Source organism: Eleginops maclovinus, chromosome 9 (genome assembly GCF_036324505.1).
Source record: "Eleginops maclovinus isolate JMC-PN-2008 ecotype Puerto Natales chromosome 9, JC_Emac_rtc_rv5, whole genome shotgun sequence".
Classification (NCBI taxonomy): Eukaryota; Metazoa; Chordata; class Actinopteri; order Perciformes; family Eleginopidae; genus Eleginops; species Eleginops maclovinus.
In genome coordinates this window covers 26,157,190-26,180,157 of record NC_086357.1, presented here as the reverse complement: position 1 = coordinate 26,180,157, position 22,968 = coordinate 26,157,190, and the positions used below count along the sequence as shown (strand labels likewise).

At 44.2% G+C, this 22,968-nt stretch overlaps 1 protein-coding gene across 1 annotated transcript in view; it reads right to left on the bottom strand.

Annotated features, from left to right (window-relative positions):
- obscna (obscurin, cytoskeletal calmodulin and titin-interacting RhoGEF a) overlaps positions 1-22,968 on the bottom strand; it is a 48,199-nt gene that overhangs the window by 10,430 nt on the left and 14,801 nt on the right. Inside the window, 38 exon segments of the mRNA XM_063890618.1 lie at positions 58-145; positions 259-427; positions 623-735; positions 1,043-1,167; positions 2,224-2,323; positions 4,414-4,519; positions 4,649-4,778; positions 4,967-5,069; positions 5,348-5,515; positions 5,673-5,786; positions 6,252-6,429; positions 6,510-6,668; positions 6,796-6,960; positions 7,168-7,269; positions 7,503-7,662; positions 7,855-8,028; positions 8,513-8,595; positions 8,774-8,974; positions 9,118-9,230; positions 9,346-9,423; positions 9,492-9,584; positions 9,673-11,763; positions 11,795-12,220; positions 12,482-12,748; positions 12,973-13,215; positions 13,364-13,630; positions 13,857-14,123; positions 14,272-14,538; positions 14,765-15,031; positions 15,305-15,571; positions 15,718-15,984; positions 16,187-16,453; positions 16,558-16,824; positions 17,824-18,090; positions 18,171-18,428; positions 19,887-20,165; positions 21,351-21,623; positions 22,608-22,874. Of these exon segments, the coding sequence (XP_063746688.1) occupies positions 58-145; positions 259-427; positions 623-735; positions 1,043-1,167; positions 2,224-2,323; positions 4,414-4,519; positions 4,649-4,778; positions 4,967-5,069; positions 5,348-5,515; positions 5,673-5,786; positions 6,252-6,429; positions 6,510-6,668; positions 6,796-6,960; positions 7,168-7,269; positions 7,503-7,662; positions 7,855-8,028; positions 8,513-8,595; positions 8,774-8,974; positions 9,118-9,230; positions 9,346-9,423; positions 9,492-9,584; positions 9,673-11,763; positions 11,795-12,220; positions 12,482-12,748; positions 12,973-13,215; positions 13,364-13,630; positions 13,857-14,123; positions 14,272-14,538; positions 14,765-15,031; positions 15,305-15,571; positions 15,718-15,984; positions 16,187-16,453; positions 16,558-16,824; positions 17,824-18,090; positions 18,171-18,428; positions 19,887-20,165; positions 21,351-21,623; positions 22,608-22,874 (9,229 nt within the window).

Sequence of the window (22,968 nt, the reverse complement as noted above, 5' to 3'; positions counted from 1 at the left end):
TTAAATCTTAACAGGGCTGAAGGGCAGGTTGGATTTACTAATATTGAGTATGTTCACCTTCCAATTTCCTCGTGGACATCGTAGACGGAGAATAACCTTCTCCTCTTCCCGAGCTCCACCTCTCGCTCCTGACACTCCAGAGGGCCTGATAGGAAACAGAACATGAGAATAAAACAAGTCCAACACCTGAATCAACATCAGTTACAACCCTTTTAATTCAAACGCTGTTTAGACTTAAATACGAGGCACACTGCTCACCTTCCTCCACGGTGAGCTCCGCCTGGCATGAGTCGTGTCCGGATTCGTTGAAGGCGACGCAGGTGTAGGTGCCTCCGTCCTCGCCCTCGGGACACACTACGGTCACGGAGAAGCGAGCTCCATGCTGGACTATCTGCACATTGTCATCAGCTGCAAGCTCCTCTCCATCCTCAAATCACGAAGAAGAGGTTTAGTAGGGAGAGCTATAAGGTCTAAGTACAAACAAAGCCCCTAATATCCAGCAGGGGGCGACAAACTGGTCTGATTGTGTGGAAGTCTATGTGAAAATGTACACCAGGTTAAGTATTAGGGCGGGGCTAACATGTGAGTGACAGGTAGCTACCACCAGTGTCGTGCACCCTACCTTGTACCACTGCACATTAGGAGTGGGTCTCCCTGTGATGATGGCAGTGAATGTAGCCGGTGTACCGGGCTCTACAGACAGATCCTCAGCCGGGACCTGGATGGAGGGAGGGGCTGAACGGGAGATCAGATCAGTGAGTATGCAAGTGGGATTAAAGTCATAAAGTAATGTTAAGGTGGAGAAAAGACAACTTTTTGTCTGAAGTTATAATTGTAAAGTCAATTTAATGGATGCACAGGCGGGTCATTTCAGCAAAGTGCTTTTACTTTGAAATCATGTGAACCTCCCTTTCAAAATAAAAGCCCTAGGTCACAAATGAAAGGATCCAACAGCTGCAACAACAGTACAACTAATTAAAAGCGCTAGAGCAGGGAGAAGTAAGATCAGTTATGTATTTGTAGTTTAAATAGGCTTTCATACCGTCTGTAATTTCCTGCATTTGCTCTGAGATGAAGATCTCCTCCTCTTCCTCCAGGTACAGAGGCTGCTGCACCACCTGATCCACGGAGGCCGAGGCAGGGACAGCCTCTTCAGTACATTCAGCTCTGGGGGGGAAAGATAAAATCAAAGTAAATAATAAAATACTACTGATCATTCCTGGGAAGAGCCCATCAAGACATATTCAGCAAATTCATTCATGGATTTCATCATTTAAAGGATACTCTTTCACAAACCACTTCTTAGAAAGAGACTAAGTCAGGTTGCAAGTCCGAAACTAAGAGATAAGAGAATTAAACAAGTCGTAATGGGTCTCGTTATGTTTTTGTACACAAACAAAAGTAGGTTTGGTATCATTTCTCCCATCTGGGAAGCCAAAAGTAAAGTCAATTTTTTCAAATGGTTCTCTCCTTCATCTGATTGGATGCGGAAAGGGGAACTAAGTGTGGACTTAAATAAAATAACGAAGGGAACAAGCTTTCAAATGTATTTTCGAGTCAAAAGGCTCAAGTCCAAACCAGAGTCACTGGTGTTAAAATCCAAAAGTGAGTTGAAAGTCTTTTTAGATTAGGTCAAAAGTCATCAAACTTGTGACTCAAGTCAAGGTCGTGTGACTTGAGTCCACTCTCCACAAACATTTTGTAATTTTTCATTGGATAATTCCTCCCTTACTTTTCAATCAACCCACCACAGACAGAATGTACCAGGTCGAGGTATCTAACCTTTAACCCAGGCCATCACTCTCTCCTTTCCCATGGCATAGTTCTACAGCCTTGGGGTATTGCTGCTATCTCTCTTACGGCGGGGCAGCTCTGGCTCTTTGTTGTTGCCAGTTCATGACTAAGCTGACCTGAGTATTTTTCGTGGACCTCTGGGAGTCCTGCTGGCGTACATTCTTTGGCCATGGACGACCGTTTAGTTAGATTTAGTGGTCTGTTTGTTTAGTCTTGTTAATGAAGATTGTTGGAGGAGCTCTGGACTTAAGGTTTTCATTGCCATAACGACACTGTAGCTGCTGTGAGTATGACAAGGAAAACCCTTGAACCTTGTTGATCATACACTCCGAAGTGGTTAAAACCTCCGACTACGGGACAGATCTTCAGAATTGGTCAGGCAAGCGCTGTGTCAACTCGTGGCACATGTCATAGACACACTAAACGTACTGTTCAGGGGGGAAGAGCATCTTAGCGATGGAGGTGGGGCTGAAATCAGTCTGCAGCCATTTCTTCACAAAGGCAGCCGACCACCCCTCTGAGTCTGCGTCTACAGAAACAAAACAACTCCTTAATACGCATTTAAGAGTGACACACATATTTTGAGGTAATATATGCAGCAAAAAGAGGTAAAAAGTACATTACCTTACACACCTGGAACATTATCAGTGCATTCCTTACCTGGACGTGAGGGTTTAACTCCCCTAACACATCAACAGGAAGTGAGCGTAGCCCACTCCTGCCCAGCACATGACCATCTGGGGTTGGTAGGAGTGAGGAGTTAACCAGGCATGCGTTGGCCGGAGAGAAAAGGGAAATGCTGAGAGGTTATTTGTTATCGTGACAATGATGACTTACATGGAGCGGTCCATGTGAGGAACTTCCTGCTTCAGGAGTAGTCGAGGGGAAGATGGAGAAACATGAAGGTTACGGACAATGGCGAGGAAAACTTGGTGAACCGAGTCAGAATAAAGAAGGGAGACAACTTAATCCACATTATTCTTTTGCACTTTGCTCACTCCTGACTTACGGTTCTATTTGACTTCCTACAGTAACAGTGGTGAAACAATAGACACCAGTACAGACGACAAATACCTACATATAGGACAGTAAAAGTGCTACTTATCTGTATTGAATTTTAACTGTCAAGGTCCATCTGACTTTTGTTCTAAAAACATCTAGTCCGTCCCATCTACGGTTTATTTCTGGAAACAACAACCCTTGGATTTGCATTCCCATTTTCCAAGAATTACAATAACTAGTTATAGGCGTAAACCAAAAGATATACATAATACTGTACAGACTCTCTATACCCTATTCATGCAGCTATGGAGATGTTCAAGCTGCAGGAGAAGCTCATGCTATGTTTATTATTAACATAAACGGCCATCTTTTACCTTCCTGACTTCTAAAATGTTAAGTAGTTCACTGAATCGGTCAGGTTTTGAAGCCGTAGGTTTATGCATTCTTCTTGTTACTGTATTGTTGCTTAAAATATGACCATTGTGCTTTGACTGGAGCTTAAGCAATACCTTAAAAACAAGTCCGTCTGAATCTGAATCCCTAACCCCAACCCGTGCCCTCTGTGGAAAGTGGAAACGTGATGAAAAACACAAAAAACATTCCATACAAAAAATGTATTGATGTCTTTTCACTGGTGAGGATGCTGGGAATACAGAATGGTGTCGATGTTGGATGGAAGACACTGGATCCCGCAGGGTTATGGCATTTGAACACGGTAAGAAACAGTTTTGACTGATTGATCTGTAACGTTACGCACTCTCAAAGTAAAATACACACACAAGTGAAAATGAAATCACCACAATTCAAACAAACTAAGAAAGAAAAAGATTCAAATTAGTGAAAAACATGTCGTCACGCTCAATGGTTTTCAGATGTTAAACAGTGCTTGTAAAAAATGTCTGATGTATGATGGTTAAAGGTTAAAAGACAGTATGATAAACATGCTATGGGATAGTTAATAAAATAGGAGAGATACATGCAGTAAACGATTTAAATAGAGTTGAATAAGTAAATAGAAAATCTATAAATAAAATAAATTCATTCGTTAATTAACTTTAAAAATCACATACAATTTCGGATAAAATAAAACAAATTAAATTAAAACAAGGTCTTAAGTAGAGCCTTGTGCCAGAAGAAAGTGTAAAGTGAATGCCTTTTGCAGGTTAGGGAAAAATACCACATGCTGGCTTTTAAATCTGGACAATTAGACAATATAGAAATACATGAAATGAAAAAATGTAGAGATGAAAAAATGTAGAAATGAAGGAAGGTGTAGGATGTTTTTGACTCATGCATATCACAGTATAAACCAATGCAGTGTAAGCCATAACCCCGGGAATCAAGTGATAAGTGGTATGGTATTTGGAAGTATGCTGTAAGTGTGTGTGAAATGAAAAAAGGGAAGATGAGTCAAATCTGAAAATGGATCTACTGGATAAAATGGATGAGTTGTTGAGAGTGGAAATTGTTGTTTTTTTTGGGAGGTACAAAGAAGTGATGATGTGAAGTAAAACATGGGATCAGAAGTGAGGAGGAACTGGACAATGGCATGTGCTTCTTTCCCATGATGCACCCTGTGTGCAGGATATTTACCTCCAGCGTCTCGGTCTGTCCTACCTTTAGGAGGTAAGTCCTGAGGCCGGTCGTCCTCGATGTCGGTCGGCGGGACGTAGGCGGGGCAGAGACCGGCTTTACACTTCACACAGCCAAACTCATTACTCAGCTACAACACACAGAACATCCAAAATCAGAAGATAAAAAGCACAATATCCCTCCCTTTTCTCCCCTTCTGGTCTCCTTCCTCCTCATTTTTTAAAATTAAAGCATTGAATCTCCTGACTGTGTTGTTTACCTCACACTCATACTGTCCGATATCTGCCTCAGTCGCCCTGATGACCGTCAGAGACAAGATGCCGCTCCGAGCATCGTTCAGGATCAGGTATTTCTGCTGCTCCGTCAACTCTCTGCCATCCTTCATCCACCTGCAGAACAAAAGTCAGGTTTAATGCACGGTAGGTTTTCTCATGGAAGAAATGTTGGTAATAATTACAAATATTTATGTCATAAGAAATAGTGTTTTTTTAAGAACGCTAGGCAGGAAAGAGCGGGAAATACAGATGTTTTTGTCACACACAATAACCCTTGGTAACTTCTGTAGTTGTTTCCATACCTGATCCGTGGCAGAGGAGCGGTCAGAGTGGAGCAGGTGAACTGTATGTCCTCTCCTTCGATCAGACACGCACTCTCCAGCCGACACACAAACCTGGGGGGAGCTGCAGAGAAGAAGACACACATTCAAGTATCAGCTGTTTCCAAATGACTGGAAACGGAGGCTTTGCACGGATCTCACATTCCTGCGAGAACACACCCCTTAACCTGTTTAAATTAAAGGTAGTTGGACTCGATTATAATCCTAGCAATTTACAGAAGAACCCACGGTACTTCAAGGCAAGATATGGGAAATAAAAGACAATTACATCAAAGGATATTCTGGTTGGATTTGGACGGGTTTTTAAACATATTTTTGGTTCAGTTTCCTCCACAGACTCACCGCGCACCACCACCTTAGCCAGAGTCCCGACGCTGCCCATGGAGCTGGAGGCGTAGCAGGCGTACTGCCCCGAGTCCTCCGCAGTGAGGCTGTCCAGGATCAGGCTGCAGGAGCCAGAGCGGTCCGCTGTGATGATGTGACGGGGGTCGTCCTCCAGAGGAAGGCCGTCTAAGACAGGGGGGAGTGTGAAACCAAAGATGATACAGGTATCTCTGCACATGTTGCTCTTGGATAAATAAGGAAGAAACCTTACAGGAGATAATCACAGACACACACTTTGGTATAATGTGTGCAGTATGTAAATATCTTAATGAGGTTTTCTGACCTTTGAGCCAGCTGACCTCCGGTTTGGGCGACCCTGAGACTCTGCAGGTCAGTTTGATGGTCTCTCCTATCTTTGAGGTGCAGTCAGACAGCAGAGACTCAAACACGGGAGGACCTGTTAGTGCACACATACACAGAGACATCAAATCATGAGAGATTTAAAAGAAAAACGTGCAGTTTCTGAAACAAACGCATCAAAGAAATATAATTTTGGTTGAAAAAACATGGATAGAAAAAGGAAATCAAACACATTTCACACTAGATTTTGAGTGCCACTTCTAAAAAGATGCAACTACAATGCTTGTGTAGTGCAAATGCATGATTAAAAGTAATGGATTGACTGGACTGAACATTTTAAATACAGCCTTTGAGGTTTTTTTTATTACAAGGTTGTTGTTCATGAAATCCGTGTGGAAAAAAGGGGTAAAAAAAGGAACATTATTCAGAAATTTAGATGAATAAGCTCAAGCTGCTATTGTAAATCCAAGAATGAAGCATAATGATTGAATATAAACAGTAAAACATGTGGATTTAGTAACGGTTCATTGATACATATACGCTGAACCATGCTTCCCCTTACTGTTGCTAGGCAGACTGGCTCTCTGCTGCAGCTCCTTCAGGTCCTTCAGCCAGGAGAGCTTCACCAGGGCGGAGCGGCCCTGCAGCGTCAGCCTCCTCACGGACCCCCGGTGCTCGTGCCACAAACCCCAACATTTCTCGTCTCCACCCAGAGCCTCCTTCACCTCCACGTCATTCAGCTGGAGGAGGAGTGAGAGGAGGAATTAGCATCATATGTGGTCAGAGTTAGCATCCCGATGGAATACGGAGCAGATCTCACCTTCATTTTGTTCTTGAAGGTGTAGGAGTCGCCGCTCACACCGGAGTCTCTCTTCAGTTTACACAGCACGATGCACTCCTTAAAGAGGAATACTTGTCTCTGGTGTCCTCTGGAGGTGGACTTCACCTCTGGAGACTCTTCCCACACCGTGAAGACGCCCTGAAGAGAAAACCAAACAGTGTTTTATCGGGGTGCAAATATAAAGTCCATTTACTGACATAAGAAAAAACAAATTCAAACAAGAAAAAGGTAACAAACTTAAATGCATGTCAGTGATTTGCATTACCTGTCTGACGGGCTCACCCAGAGCGATGAGCGGTGCCGGGTAGTTCTGGATCAGAGAGACCTGCTGCAGGTTGTCTGACCTCCAGGGCAGAGAGGACACCAGAGAGAAGGAGTCCTCCAGCAGGCAGCAGCTCTGACCACTGTGAGCCTTGTTCTTGATAAACTCCTGCAAACACACATCACAGACATCAGCTGACACACTTTGAAGAAGAGAAGAACAGATTTGTTTACTTATAAATATCAATTCTCCAGTTATTAAGCATTTTTCTCCAATAGTCTTGTTTGAATCTGCTTCAGGCATTAGGACTATCACTCTGACGTTAATTATCAAGGTTTCACACATGTATTTGTAGAAAGTAAAACGTGTGCAGACCTTCAGGAGAGCCTGGTACGTCTGGATCCTCTCCACTGGTCTCTGCAGGAACGTGAGGACATCCATCACAGGAACATCAGACTGACCAGATTCTGGCAACTCCTGCAATGTACCGAGTGACTTATTAAAGGTAATATTTCACCCAGATATTGGTCAGTGATTCCTAACATGGTCCTCTTTAAATCGTGTGTTTGATATCGCTGCAACCCAAGCTGACTTCAATTCATCAAACTTCCTGTTTTTTAAAATTAATTTCCCAAAGAAAATGAGATGAGGAACAATAAGCATTTTCAGCCCGTTCATTCTCACAGTGTCTCAACAGGTTTTGTTAATACCTTAAAGTACTGCTGGACAGTCTTGTCGGAGACGCAGGCCTCAGCTTGAGTCTGTCCCGTCAGGTAGTGCAGATATTTCTCAAAGTCTCCAGCGTTCTTCAGGAGGAGCATCGCCACGTCGTCGTCCGTGGAACAGTCTCTGAGGCCGGGGAGGATCGACCTGAGGAGACATCATGTTTTATAACGTGTGTGTAATGGACCCGTACATTAAGGATGAGATCAAATAAAAAATAAAAGGGAAGTGTGTGTGTGTGTGTGTGTGTGTGTGTGTGTGTGTGTGTGTGTGTGTGTGTGTGTGTGTGTGTGTGTGTGTGTGTGTGTGTGTGTGTGTGTGTGTGTGTGTGTGTGAGACCTCTCGTGCAGCGACACAATGTCCCTGATGTTCCTGAAGATGATCTCCTTCTGGTTCAGGATGTTGACGGGGACGTGTCGGCTGGACTCCAGGTACTGCAGCTGGTGAGAGGCGAACATCTTCATCTCCTTCACAAACTCCTCCTCCCCGTCAATCAGACCCTGGATCAGTTGGCTGAAGATTAAAGGAAATTAATGCGGATCAGATGTGAATATATATATATATGTCCATCCTCCCTAAACTTATCAAGATTCTGAAAGGAATAAGACTTTCCTGACATTACATTTTAAGTTCACTACATGTGAGGAGGGAGAATCAATACATATCATGCTGCAAATTCCCGTGTTCATCACTCATATTAAGGCAATTGTTTATGTATTCCATTTTCTGCTATTTTATGTTTATACATATTTAAATTGGGTTATATTTAATGCTAATTGTGGGGGAATTCAGGAGAAAGCTGCATGTGCAAATAGCAATAGTGAAACAAAGACCTAAGTATGAATATTAGACATTTTATTCCCACTAGTCTAAAAGAAGACACGTTATGGAGGGCAAAATGTTGCAAAATCACTGAATTGAATCAATGCTTTTGGCCTGTAGTGTCTCTCCGTAACATGTCAGTATGTAATATGTAATATAATGTATAATTGCAGACCTCAGAGCTCTCCTGTACTCTTCTCCTGTCGACCCGATCCCATCGAGATCCTCCTGAGGGGCTCTCAGCTGAGGGAAGGTCTCCTTTTAAAATACCATCATTTAATAATTATGTAACTCTTTCATTTATTATTACTGGATGAAATAAATGTCTCCAACAACACAACATTGCATCCCAATTTAGTATTTCTAGGTAAAGGGTCTGAGTACTTCTTCCACCATCAGAAGTACAGGTTAGCTGGAGTAAATCTACACATCCTACCTTCCTCTTCTTCTCCAGGTATGCGGGACACACCCATCCCTGTCTGGCGGGGGTGGTTTTGGTGGGTTTGGTCCTCACCAGCCAGCGGTTGGGATGAACAGAGTCCAGAACCTCCACAAACTGACCCTCCTTCAGAACAAAGCTCTCCTTATTCCCAAAGTCCGGACTGCAGTCGGCTCGAGCCACGTACATCTCAAAAGTCTGAAAGGGAAGAAGCAAATACTTGATGCTAAGAGTTTAATACTTTTACGTTTATAAAGGGTCTGGGTTCTTTGTGCAAATCTGCTGCTGCTAATACTACTAAATAAAGCACATACATACAAAATGTAAAACATGAGTCGTACCTCTCGTCGGTCCTCCTCCCCCTCTGACTCTGATCCAGACACGGTGCTGGTTAGAGGTGTGTGAGCGCGGTGGTGTTTGGGAGACGGTGCCCTCATTTTACCTTCATGACCCCCTGTAAATTAGAGAGGAACGACACCATGACAAGAAGTACGGTGGTGAGGTAAAGAACAATTAAACAATAATGAGGTTAACATGCATGTGCAGAGAATATAGACAACCCCACTGACCTTTGACCTTCAGTAGAGTCTTAGGAAGTTGTGGAAGAGCCATCGGTTCTTTATCGTCTTTTGGAGGCGCTTGATCCACTGCTTTTATCACTTCCTGCAACAGCAATCATAACTATTGAATCTATCTTTACAAGCACAATACAAACTCATCTTTCTGATCTCTGACCTTGGTACATCTGGACCAGAATCAACAGGTTCCAACATATCCGGAGCCGTGTCATAATCCGACGGACTGGACACTGATTGAGGCAGAAACTCATGTTAATGTAATGCAGATACATGGCTAAGTACATCCTCCTTTGTTGTGATGAGAGACGTGATACTCACTTGAGCTGGCGGCGATGAGGGAGGATCCTCTCCTCTCCTGAAGCTTCCTCTGAGAGTCCTGCTCCGTCAGATTGTAGGCCTCCCACAGAGAGACACTCTCATTTTCTACGTAGTTTTCAGCATCCGTACCTGAAGACGGTACCTGGGTTTGAGTCTGAGGAAGATCCAGAGTCTGAGGAAGATCCAGTGTCTGAGTCTGTGGAGGATCCAAAGTCTGGGGAAGATCCTGAGTCTGAGTCTGAAGAAGATCCTGAATCTGCGTCTGAGGAAGATCCTGAGTCTGAGGAAGATCCTGAGTCTGAGTCTGAAGAAGATCCTGAATCTGCGTCTGAGGAAGATCCCGAGTCTGAGGAAGATCCTGAGTCTGAGGAAGATCCTGAGTCTGAGGAAGATCCTGAGTCTGAGTCTGAGTCTGAATAAGATCCTGAGTCTGTGTTTTTTCCTCAGGCTTCTGCGGGGCAACTTGCAGAGGAGTTATGGCTGCAAGCGGCGGATGTACCGGCTTCTGGTTTGTCGGCGTGGGTCTCTGAGGCGGTACTACTGTCAGGTTTCCATTGTAGGAGGTCATACCAAACTTATTCACCACCTCACATGTGTAGATCCCACTGTCAATCAGGGTCAGGTTCTTGATCACAAGAGTGCAAACGCCCTCCTCTGTAGACTCAACACGGCATCGCTGATCATTGATGATTTGTTGGCCGTTTCTCAGCCAGCGCGCCATGCTCGGTTTCCCCTCAGCAACACACACCAGCGTGACCGTACCGTGAAGATCTGCACTCTGGTTCTTGAACACCTCTTTGAAGACGGGTCGCATGTCTTTGCGGGTTTTGTAGCCTTTGAAGGCGGCCTGGATCTTGACCGCAGCCTCTAGCATCTCGGATTCATCCTCAATGTCCATCTCTTGGGTATCTTCATTTGGTGGTTGATCCCTCTGGGGTACCGTGATCGGAGGAGGAGCAGGTTGGGTTGACCCATCAACAAAAGAGACAGGAGGTTGGACGATGCTGTGGTTCGATGGCATCTCGGTCAAAGCCTCTGAGAAAGTTTCATCCTCAGATATGTAGAGCAGAGGAATTCCTTCTGACACATGTGTCCTTTGTTGTTCCTCTTCCCTTCTCATCGGCTCGACTGCCAGCTTACTCTCCTGGTTCAGTTCAGGTTTCATTGGTTTTACTGGTTGTTGGATCGGCTGTCTGGCATTTGCATACTTCTCCGCATCATTCAAAGGTTGCTTAAGCTTCTCAGCCATCTCAGTGTGGAGAGGAATTCCTTCTGACACTTTTATCGTTTGTTGTTCCTCTTCCCGACTTATCGGCTCGGCTGCCAGTTTAGTCTCCTGGTCCAGTTTGGGTTCCTTTCTCATTGGTTTTACTGGTTGTCTGATCGGTTGCTTAAGCTTCTCAAATATCTCAGTGTCTGGAGCTACAGATAGTTTCCTCTCCAATCTTGGTTTCTCTTCAACCTGTTTTTTCAAAGACTGTTTCATTGGCTGATCTTCTGTTGTTTGCACCACCACTCTTGGCATCGTACGCTCGTCTTGATCCGTCTCCGTGTCCCTTGACGATTGCTTTTCCATTCCTCCCTTTGATTTGCTTTTAATCCTTGCGGGTGGTTTTGGAGGGACTTCTTTTTCTAAAGTCTTTACTGGTTGTTCTACTGGTCGTTTCTCCAGCTGATCTACAGAAGGCACTAGTTTCAGTGTCTTTTTCTCTTGCTCTGTGGACACGTGTTGTTTCAAATCTCTTTGTTTTTGGTCGTCCTCAGAGTCATTTACAGTAGGCTTTACTGATTGGATCTCCTCAGTTTCCTTTGTATCATATCTAAGGTGTTCCTTTCCTACTGCTACCTTCCCTTTAGATCTAACTGGTGGTTTGAGAGGTTCCTCTTCTTCTACGTCGACCTTCTGTACCGTAGACTTCTCTTCTTGCACTTTAATCATTTCCTTCCCAATAGACTTCTCGGATGGTTTCACAGGCTGTTTTTTATCCTCAATGTTCTTCCACAGGACTATTTCTGGATGACTTTCCTTCCTCTCAACATCACTTGGTTTCTCCGAAGGCTTTCCTGCTTGTTTTAAGCTCTGTTCAACTTCCTTTTTCTTTGGGTCAGCGTTTCCTGCAACCCTGGTCTGAATGACCCATATTGTGCTCAACTTTAACTAATTTCTCCAAACTCATTCCTGGTTGTCTCTTCTCCAGGAATACACCCTTCTCCGTCCCCAAAGGCATTGCTGGCTCTTCCACCTCCCTGCCAACCCCATCATCCTTCTCCAGTTGTCTCATTGCCTCGTCAACCTTCTTGATCACTTCACTGCCTTTCTCCAGTTGTGTCACGCTCTGTTTCATGTCAAACACTGGCTCCACATCTCTGCCTAAACTTGTGATAGATGCTTTCCTAGCAGCTCTCTTTTTGGGCTCTGGAGGAACAGGTTTGGCTTCTGGGAGTCCAGGCTTCTGGTTGTCTGGAGGAGAGGTTGATTTGGAAACAGTGCCCTTATCCCGGGGAAGGATCGTGGGAGGCTCGTCCTTTGGTGGAGTCGGTTCTAGTGCTATACAAGATAATTAAAAAAATTTGATTGACTGAACTTATTTATGCGTATTAACGTAATGGACGTAAAACTGAATACAGTCACTGTCCATAACTTTTACATTACAGACAACCTCAACCCCAGCACTTATTTTGTCTTACTGAGAACATGCCAGTATTTTAATGCCTTGATTCAAGAAAAAACCGTAACACCCAAAACCGAGACCCGTTCATTTTTGTTTGCAGTTACACCCTTACTAATTTGTTATTAAGATGCACTCACCTTTCACTGTCACAGTCGCAGAGGTCTCTGCACTTCCTGTGTGACATGAGTAGCTGCCGCTGTCTTCAGGTTTGAGATCCTTGATGTGCAGCTGCAGGAGGCAGCCATCTTGTTTCATCTCGTACTTCCTGTTAGCTCTCAGAGGCAGCCTGTTCTTCTTCCATTGCACTGAAACTGCAGGTTTAGACAGCTCACAACACAGAGAGGCTGATCCTCCCTCCTCAGCTTCCACACTTTGCAATTCTTCTTGGAAAAATGGCGCGAGCTCTGGAAAAATAGGTAAGGATTGGAAAAAGTTTAGTATAATGGGAATATGCTAAAAGGAAAGGGCACCAAGTTTTCTTCATACATAAAGTTTCAAGATGTGGAAGGTTGGAATTGTAACACTAGCAGCTCACCAGAAAGTTAAGGCACAAAAAAGGTACTTATAGTTTTGGTGTTTTATTGAATGCATGCATGATTTACAATGTCTCATTGTCAGGTGCACTCACCTGTCACTGTCACAGTCGCAGAGGTCTCTGCACTTCCTGTGTGACACGAGAGATCCTTGATGTGCAGCTGCAGGAGGCAGCCATCTTGTTTCATCTCGTACTTCCTGTTCGCTCTCAGAGGCAGCCTGTTCTTCTTCCATTGCACTGACACTCCAGGTTTAGACAGCTCACAACACAGAGAGGCTGATCCTCCCTCCTCAGCTTCCACACTTTGCAATTCTTCTTGGAAAAATGGTGGGAGCTCTGGGAAAATCAGCAAGAAAACACAGAATGGTAAATGTGATTGGAACCAGGTAATCTAGAGAAGTACAGGAACACTTGAAGCAATAAAATGCATGCAGTTTAAGGCTAAACTGTTCTTATGAAGTGCGAATTATCCAAATGCACACACCTGTCACTGTCACAGTCGCTGTGGTCTCTGCACTTCCTGCTTCACATGAGTAGCTGCCGCTGTCTTCAGGTTTGAGATCCTTGATGTGCAGCTGCAGGAGGCAGCCATCTTGTTTCATCTCGTACTTCCTGTTAGCCCTCAGAGGCAGCCTGTTCTTCTTCCACTGCACTGACACTGCAGGTTTAGACAGCTCACAACACAGAGAGGCTGATCCTCCCTCCTCAACCTCTGTGCTCTGCAATTCTTCTTGGAAAAATGGTGGGAGCTCTGGAAAAATAGGTAGGGATTGGAAAAACTTTAGTATAATGGGAAAATGCTAAAAGGAAAGGGGAACAAGTGTTCTTTGTACGAACAGTACAATGGATGGTTGGGACTGCAACACGAGCAGCTCACCGGAAAGTCTAGAGTCTATACGCTTAGAAAGTACTTTTAGTTTTGATATTTTATTTAATGCATGCATGATACAGAATTTCTTATTTCCATTTGTACACACCTGTCACTGTCACAGTAGCAGAGGTCTCTTCACTTCCTGTGTGACATGAGTAGCAGCCGCTGTCTTCAGGTTTGAGATCCTTGATGTGCAGCTGCAGGAGGCAGCCATCTTGTTTCATCTCGTACTTCCTGTTCGCTCTCAGAGGCAGCCTGTTCTTCTTCCATTGCACTGACACTCCAGGTTTAGACAGCTCACAACACAGAGAGGCTGATCCTCCCTCCTCAACCTCCACATTTTCTAAGTCTTTCTCAAAGAATGGAGGCAGCTCTGGGAAAATAGGCAAGAAAATTCGGAATGGTAAATGTGATTGTAACCACGCATTCTACAGAAGTACAGGAACACTTTAAGCAATAAAATACATGCAGATTAAGTCAAACATGTTCTTATGAAGTGCGAATTATCCAATTGCACACACCTGTCACTGTCACAGTAGCAGAGGTCTCTGCACTTCCTGCTTCACATGAGTAGCTGCCACTGTCTTCAGGTTTGAGATCCTTGATGTGCAGCTGCAGGAGGCAGCCATCTTGTTTCATCTCGTACTTCCTGTTAGCTCTCAGAGGCAGCCTGTTCTTCTTCCACTGCACTGACACTGCAGGTTTAGACAGCTCACAACACAGAGAGGCGGATCCTCCCTCCTCAGCCTCCACATTTTGCAATTCTTCTTGGAAGAATGGTGGGAGCTCTGGAAAAATAGGTAGGGATTGGAGAACTTTAGTATAATGGGAAAATGCTAAAAGGAAAATGGACCAAGTTTTCTTGGTTCATACATAAAGTATTAAGACGTAGAAGGTTGGGATTATAACACAAGCAGCTCACCAGAAAGTTAAGATGCTTAAAAGTACTTTTAGTTTTGGTACTTTATTGAACGCATGCATGATACAGAATTTCTTATTTCCATTTGTACACACCTTTCACTGTCACAGACGCAGAGGTCTCTTCACTTCCTGTGTGACATGAGTAGCAGCCGCTGTCTTCAGGTTTGAGATCCTTGATGTGCAGCTGCAGGAGGCAGCCATCTTGTTTCATCTCGTACTTCCTGTTAGCTCTCAGAGGCAGCCTGTTCTTCTTCCATTGCACTGACACTCCAGGTTTAGACAGCTCACAACACAGAGAGGCGGATCCTCCCTCCTCAGCCTCCACACTTTCTAAGTCTTCCTTGAAGAATGGTACAATCTCTGCAAAAATATTGGTATGGATTTGAAAAAACATAGTTTTTTGTCTCTAGAGGAATTTAAAATAGCTTGACACCTAACAAACAGGAACATACTCTGGTAATGAATATATTTTCAAATCTTTCCAACCAACTTCTAATGGTATTGGAGGAATTGCAATAATTGCATTACAACACATTCCTGAAACTTTGGACAATCTAAAGACAGTACCCCTTATACCATTGTGCAGTTACATGCATGCGAGGCAAACAATACTAAACTGTAAAATGTACACACCTTTCACTGTCACAGTCGCAGAGGTCTCTTCACTTCCTGTGTGACATGAGTAGCTGCCACTGTCTTCAGGTTTGAGATCCTTGATGTGCAGCTGCAGGAGGCAGCCATCTTGTTTCATCTCGTACTTCCTGTTCGCTCTCAGAGGCAGCCTGTTCTTCTTCCATTGCACTGACACTCCAGGTTTAGACAGCTCACAACACAGAGAGGCTGATCCTCCCTCCTCAGCTTCCACACTTTCTAAGTCTTTCTCAAAGAATGGAGGCAGCTCTGGTAAATCGGCAAGAAAAAACACAAAGTGATGTGATGGGAACCGGATTGACATTAGAGGTTCAGGAAAACCTTACGCAGTAAAATGCATGCAGATTTAAGACTAGAATGAGCTACTAAAGTCAACATTCATCAAATGCACACACCTTTAACTCTCACTGTCGCAGAGGTCTCTGCTTTTTCTGCATGGCATGAGTAGCTGCCGCTGTCTTCAGGTGTTAGCTCTTTAATAAGCAGCTGAAGGAGGCAGCCATCTTGTTTTATTTCATACTTTGTGCCGGCTCTTAGAGGCAGCCGGTTCTTCTTCCATTGCACTGACACTCCAGGTTTAGACAGCTCACAACTCAGACCGGCTGATCCTCCCTCCTCAGCCTTTATATTCTGTAAATCTTCTTTGAAAAATACTGGAATCTCTGAAAAACATCAAGGGAGTAGAACAGTGGGATGTCTAGTCAGGACACAAATTACATTTAAACATGATCGACTTAAGGCTGCATAATATGAAGACGATGTTTGTACAAGATGAGGAACTCTTATCCAGGTTGAGAAAATAATGTTCTATGATTTAGAGATTGATGCGATTTAAAACACTTCAAAATGTCCCAATTCACTCACCTTTCACTGTCACTGTCGCAGAGGTCTCTGCACTTCCTGCTTGACATGAGTAGCTGCCGCTGTCTTCAGGTGTTAGCTCTTTAATCAGGAGCTGAAGGAGGCAGCCATCTTGTTTCATTTCATACTTTGAGCCGGCTCTCAGTGGCAGCCTGTTCTTCTTCCATTGCACTGACACTCCAGGTTTAGACAGCTCACAGCACAGAGAGGCTGATCCTCCCTCCTCAGCCTTTATATTCTGCAGTTCTTCTTTGAAAAATGGTGGTAGCTCTGAGAGGGATATGAAGGCAACAGACTAATGAAGTGAAACCATAGTTATTGAGAATGTGTTTGCTCCATATTATAATGAATCATATATTTCCAGACATACACACCTTTCACTGTCACAGACGCAGAGGTCTCTGCACTTCCTGTTTGACATGTGTAGCAGCCGCTGTCTTCAGGTTTGAGATCCTTGATGTGCAGCTGCAGGAGGCAGCCATCTTGTTTCATCTCGTACTTCCTGTTAGCTCTCAGAGGCAGCCTGTTCTTCTTCCACTGCACTGACACTGCAGGTTTAGAAAGCTCACAACACAGAGAGGCTGATCCTCCCTCCTCCGCCTCCACACGCTTTAATTCCTTCTTGAAGAATGGAGGGAGCTCTGAGACAGGGTCGGAGGGAACAACATTAAACCATTAGCATGTAAGTTTTAACGTAGTATCCACTGGGAAGTCGTTTGGGAAAGTGGAAGGGACTGTGTGTTGGCCTCCCACGCCTTCGGACTGAAAATAAATGATGTGCACGAGACATCAGACTCTATGAGTTTACGTTAATAAGTCTCAAATTATCTCTTATAAAAAATAATAAGAATAAATACCAGTACAAGACAAGAGTGCTGTTGTAGTGTGGATTTATGTATTCATACATACAAATATTGGTAAGGACTTTACAAAAGACTACCCTCATAAAGGGTTTAGTTTGTAATTCGTTTATTAATCAGGTTGTGAACACTCTATAAATCATTAATAAGCTTTTATAAGAAAAGAGATAAACAGGCCACTGTGACCGGTTGCTTGCCAAATAGTGAGCCCACATGTATTTGCTACTTAAATTAAGTGATGCCAAGAAAAATCAAGATGGACGAGGGGAAATCAACTCAGTGAACAACAGATACCAAGGATGCTGGCTGATGAAGAAGAGGAAGTAAGTTAGGTAGCCAATATAAGGCTTGGTCATCTTGCCAAATAGTGAGCCTGTGTTGATGTATGAAACCTATGTTGAACTGGTTTATAAACGGTTCTTAATGACTAATAAAGTGTTTACAACCTAATTAATAACCTAATTATAAACGCTTTATGAATGCTTTATAAGGGTAGTCTTATTGTAAAGTGGTTCTCATATGTCATGCATTTTATTTTTTCTATTCCACGATTTAAAAAGTATATATTTTAAATCTTATTTAATCGGGATTGTTTTATTTCGTACGGACTCAAAATGCACTCATTTTGTTAATTAAGTGGCAATGACTTCTATCATTTCCTGGAAGTTAGTGTCATTACTTTCTTCTGACTGAGATTCTGATAAAGGGACATTTGCATTAACTATGTTGTGTGTCTAAATGCAAGCATATCAAACAAAGAGGAGTAATGCATTCACTCACCTTTCACTGTCACCGTCACAGTGGTTTCTGCACTTCCTGCTTGACACGTGTAGCTGCCACCGTCTTCAGGTTTGAGATCCTTGATGTGCAGCTGGAGGAGGCAGCCATCTTGCCTGATATCGTACTTCCTGCTGCCTCTCAGTGGCAGCCTGTTCTTCATCCACTGAATCGGCACTCCCAATTTGGACAGCTCACAGTACAGAGAGGCTGATCCTCCCTCCTCCGCCTCCACACTCTGTAATTCCTCTTGGAAGAACGGAGGGAGCTCTGAAAAAGAAATGATAATAATGTAGTATTCCAACAGGAAGAAGAACTACTTATCTGAAAGCAAAGTCTCCATTCTTTACCCGTGACGGTGAGTTTGGCGCTGCTTTGTGCATCTCCTGTATCGCAGCAGTATGCGCCGGCGTCCAGAGGATCCACATCACGGATAATCAGCAGGTTGACTTTCCCCTCTTTACGCGTCTCGTATTTGTCTCCGTCTCGCAGCGGGATGTGGTTTCTCGTCCAGGTGACCGGCGAGGTGAAATCAGATATCGTGCACGACAAAGTGGCCGACTCTCCCTCCAGGATCACAACGTCTTTAGGCTTCTCCTCGAACAAAACTGAAGTGGAAACTGCACTTTAGAAGATTCTCTGGTTTTAGCTGAAATTACATCCAAGTTACTTTAAAATCTTTCTAAGATCAGTACTTCATTTATGCAACTACTATAACTACATTATCTTTACTCCGCTACACTTTGGGAGCTTATATTATACCATTAACTTCACTACAATCATTTGAAAACCTTACTTGTTACCCAGTAACCAGGGGGGTGGTGGCAAAGTCCATAGGGCGTTGGCCTGGGAACTGGAAGGTCACCAGTTCAAGTCCCCGAAAGACCAAGTGCCACCGTGGTGTCCCTGAGCAAGGCACTGGTTACCTACACTGCTCCCCGGGCGCCGTACATAATGGCAGCCCACTGCTCCTAACACTAGGATGGGTCAAATGCAGAGTCCGCATTTCGTTGTCCTAGTACTTGTACTCTGTGCAATGACAATAAAGTTGAATCTTAATCTTAGTAACTCCAATTTTTTGCAGGATTTTAACACTACACTGAACAAGAAGGACTCGTTTCTTTACCAATCAAAAGGACTTCTTCCACCATAACAGTATTGTGCAATAATCAGTTCTTGTCTGCACATATTTGCTTCCTATTTTAATTGAATTTATACGGGTACACCCATATTTCAATGTGAATATTGTTTACTTATAATAGTTTTTTATCACGGTCCCAATTTTTGTGCTAACCTACTTGGCAATAAACCTGTTTCTGATTCTGAATATATACTATTTTACAATTTCTATTACTGGCTTTTTGGTTTTGTTTTTTTTTGCACTACTTAAGACAGCATCATAAGACACTGTTGTAAAATAACATTGTGCAATACACACTGACAGGCCAAAAAAAAGGTCACTCTAATATTCGTTGCACCGCCTTCAGCTTTGATTACGGCGCGCATTCGCTGTGGCATCGTTTCCACGAGCTTCTGCAACGTCACAACATTTATTTCTGTCTTGCATTCATTTTTCTCCAAGATCTTGTATTGATGACGGGAGATTCGGACCACTGCGCAAAGTCTTCTCCAGCACATCTCAAAGATTCTCAACCGGGTTCAGGTCTGGACTCTGTGGGGGCCAATCCATGTGTGAAAATGATGTCTCATGCTCCCTGAACCACTCTTTCACAATCTGAGCCCGATGGATCCTGGCATTGTCCTCTTGGAACATGCCCGCTCCATCAGGGAAGAAGAAATCCATGGATGGAATAACCTGGTCCTTCAGTTTATTCAGGGAGTCAGCTGACCTCATTCTTTGGGCACATTGCTGAACCTAGACCAGACCAACTGCAGCAACCCCAGATCATAGCCCTGCCCCCACAGGCTGGGGACCTTTTTTTGGGCCGGGCAGTGTTTAAATGCTATTACTGGCTGCTACTTCCTTTTATAAATCTGCTTCTTAATATGTTACACCTCAGATGTGCACTTGTTTCTAACTCACTCCATCTTCCCTCTTTACCGACCTGTTGCCTTGGGAACCACCAGCAGTCGCGCGGAGGTCTTCTCCTCCCCGATCACGAACGCCACGATGCCGGTCTCCTCGGGCGTCGTCATGGTGAGCACCAGGCGCTGCTGCCGGCCCCGGACCGTCATCTGGTTCATCTCGTTCCTCTGCAGGGGGCTGGGGCCCAGCCACCACGCCCCATCGTTGACGTCGGCGTGGCTCAGCTCGCACTCGAACACGGCGTCTTCACCCGCCGTCACCGTGATGCCCTGCAGCTCCGAGACGATCCGCACGCGCTCTGCGGAGGAAGAGGAATCTATATACGGCTGCACTTTTAGAGGTGGAATGGGAAATGTTTACAACAAGTAAGATGAGAAGGCCTCGTAGGTTAAATGAGTTAGTCAATATAAACATGGGTATTAAAGTGATACATAGGTTGAATAGATAATCAGGTCTTTAACTGAAGTACAGGTATTAAAAACACAGTGTTACAAAGACAGAATTAGCATTAAGATATCCTAGAAGTAGTTTTTTTAAGTCAATTTATTGAACATGTTAACAAAGACTTATTTTTAATTGTTTTACAAAGTATAGATAATAAGGTTCATGTTCAAAAGGGGCAAGAAGAAGCATAACGACGTTTCTAGTCCTACCCCCTCTAGCAAACATCGCAAGTTGAACGTCATAAAAAGTTCAGTTCATGGTCGTCAGCGGTCGTGATATTTTGCCTCGTTTAAAAAATAATAATCATCATCATTAAAGGTAAACCAAAAAAAGAAATCCTCAAAGACAACAAAAATAATTCCAGAAATCATAGTCCATTTAAATTTGGTTTTACTTCATTATGCACACTGGTCCGTTTCCTAATTATATATCATACTATTGGATTAAAATTGCACTTATGATCGGATTAGACGTTCTTTTTTGATCCTAAATTGGGAAACAATTAACAGCAGGTAACGAAAGGTAACCATTACTTTAAAGGAGCTGGTAAATGAGAAGCATGTGAATGTTATGGATGTTATTAATCTGATTCTTCAAAATCAATCAATCATATTTTATTCATCATTCCTATTTTCCTAAATTAAGCCGTTAACAGTTGGAATAATATATGCATTAAGTTACGGGACCATATTAAGTGATGCATTAATGTGTAGGTATCTTAATCAATAACAGCAGCTCATAATTTAAAAGGTGCATTAAAAGGTACTTACAGCGTACACTATTTCATTTTAGATTCAGATTTTATGCAACATACTCATTTATAAAGTTATACTTATACTTGTATTCATGTATGTTGTATGTTTTAGGAGCCTGGGAATTCAGATTATCCTTGTCGAAACTACACTGTCTGGGGTTTGACAATGAAGCCTTTGAATCCTTGAATCTTAAACTAGCAGTTATGTACAAAGCTTCCAAAATTGCTCCCAGTAAAGTACTTGAGTAACCGTACTGTCCAACTCTGAAAGTATTCTCCACCTACCCCTGACGATGATCTTGGCGGAGGTCTTCTTTCCTCTGGAGATGCAGCAGTACTCTCCTGCGTCCTCCGGCTGCAGCTTCTTGATCTCCAGAGTGTGTGTGGGGCCGTTCTTCTTCACGATGTACCGCCCTCCTTCCTCCTCCAGAACAACGTTGTCTTTCTTCCAGGTGACGGGGACGGTGGCGCTGGAGACCTGACAGGACATCAGCACAGGTTTCCCCTCCATCACCGCCTGGCTCTCCAGCTCCTTCTCGAAGAAAACTGAAGCTGCCGCTGGAGACGGGAGGAAAGGAGAAGGGATGTTAGGAGACGGGATGTTAGGAGACGGGAGGAAAGGAGAAGGGAGGAAAGGAGACGGGAGGAAAGGAGAAGGGAGGAAAAGAGATGGGAGGAAAGGAGAAGGGAGGAAAGGAGATGGGAGGAAAGGAGAAGGGAGGAAAGGAGACGGGAGGAAAAGAGATGGGAGGAAAGGAGACGGGATGTTAGGAGACGGGAGGAAAGGAGAGGGGATGTTAGGAGACGGGAGGAAAGGAGAAGGGAGGAAAGGAGACGGGAGGAAAGGAGAAGGGAGGAAAAGAGACGGGAGGAAAGGAGACGGGAGGAAAGGAGACGGGATGTTAGGAGACGGGAGGAAAGGAGATGGGAGGAAAGGAGACGGGATGTTAGGAGATGGGAGGAAAGGAGACGGGAGGAAAGGAGACGGGAGGAAAGGAGACGGGATGCATGGAGACAAGAGGAAAGGAGATGGAAGGAAAGGAGACACAAGGAAAGGAGACGGGACGTTAGGAGACGGGAGGAAAGGAGATGGGAGGAAAGGAGACGGGATGTTAGGAGACGGGAGGAAAGGAGACAGGGTGTAAGGAGACGATTGGAAAAGAGACGAGATGTAAGGAGACGAGAGGAAAGGTGATGGAAGGAAAGGAGACGATTGGAATGGAGATGGAAGGAAAGGAGACGGGATGTTAGGAGACGAGAGGAAAGGAGACGGGATGTAAGGAGACGAGAGGAAAGGAGACGGGATGTAAGGAGATGAGAGGAAAGGAGACGGGATGTAAGGAGATGAGAGGAAAGGAGACAGGATGTTAGGAATGCTAAATTGACTCCTAAATTATAAACACGTGGATGTGATTATCATAGATTTATTTCTCCTACGTGTGTTGGAGAGAAAATCCGTCCGAAGGGAACACAGAGATTTTAGCCTTTGCAGACCGTTGACATGCACTATTTAAACCTCTACAGGGAATAAAAGTGAGGTACCTCTGACGCTGACCTCGGCGGTGGTCTTCTGCTCCCCGAACACGCAGCTGTACTCCCCCACGTCCTCCGGCTGCACGTTTCTGATGTGCATCTCTGCGATTTTCCCCCTCAGGGTCATCTGGTACCTCCCCCCCGGGTGGAGCTGATCCTCCGCCTTCCACCACTGCACCGGCACCCCCGCCCGGGACAGCTCGCAGCGCAGGGACACGTTCCCTCCCTCCGGGGCCTCCTGGTTCTTCAGACCCAGTTTAAAGGAGAGCGGGATAGCTGCGGGAGAGGGTCAGGTTTTATTGTAGTCCAACATCAGAGTCAAAACACTGATAGCAGATAGACAGGCAGTGTTCATAAAACCAGCAAAGAC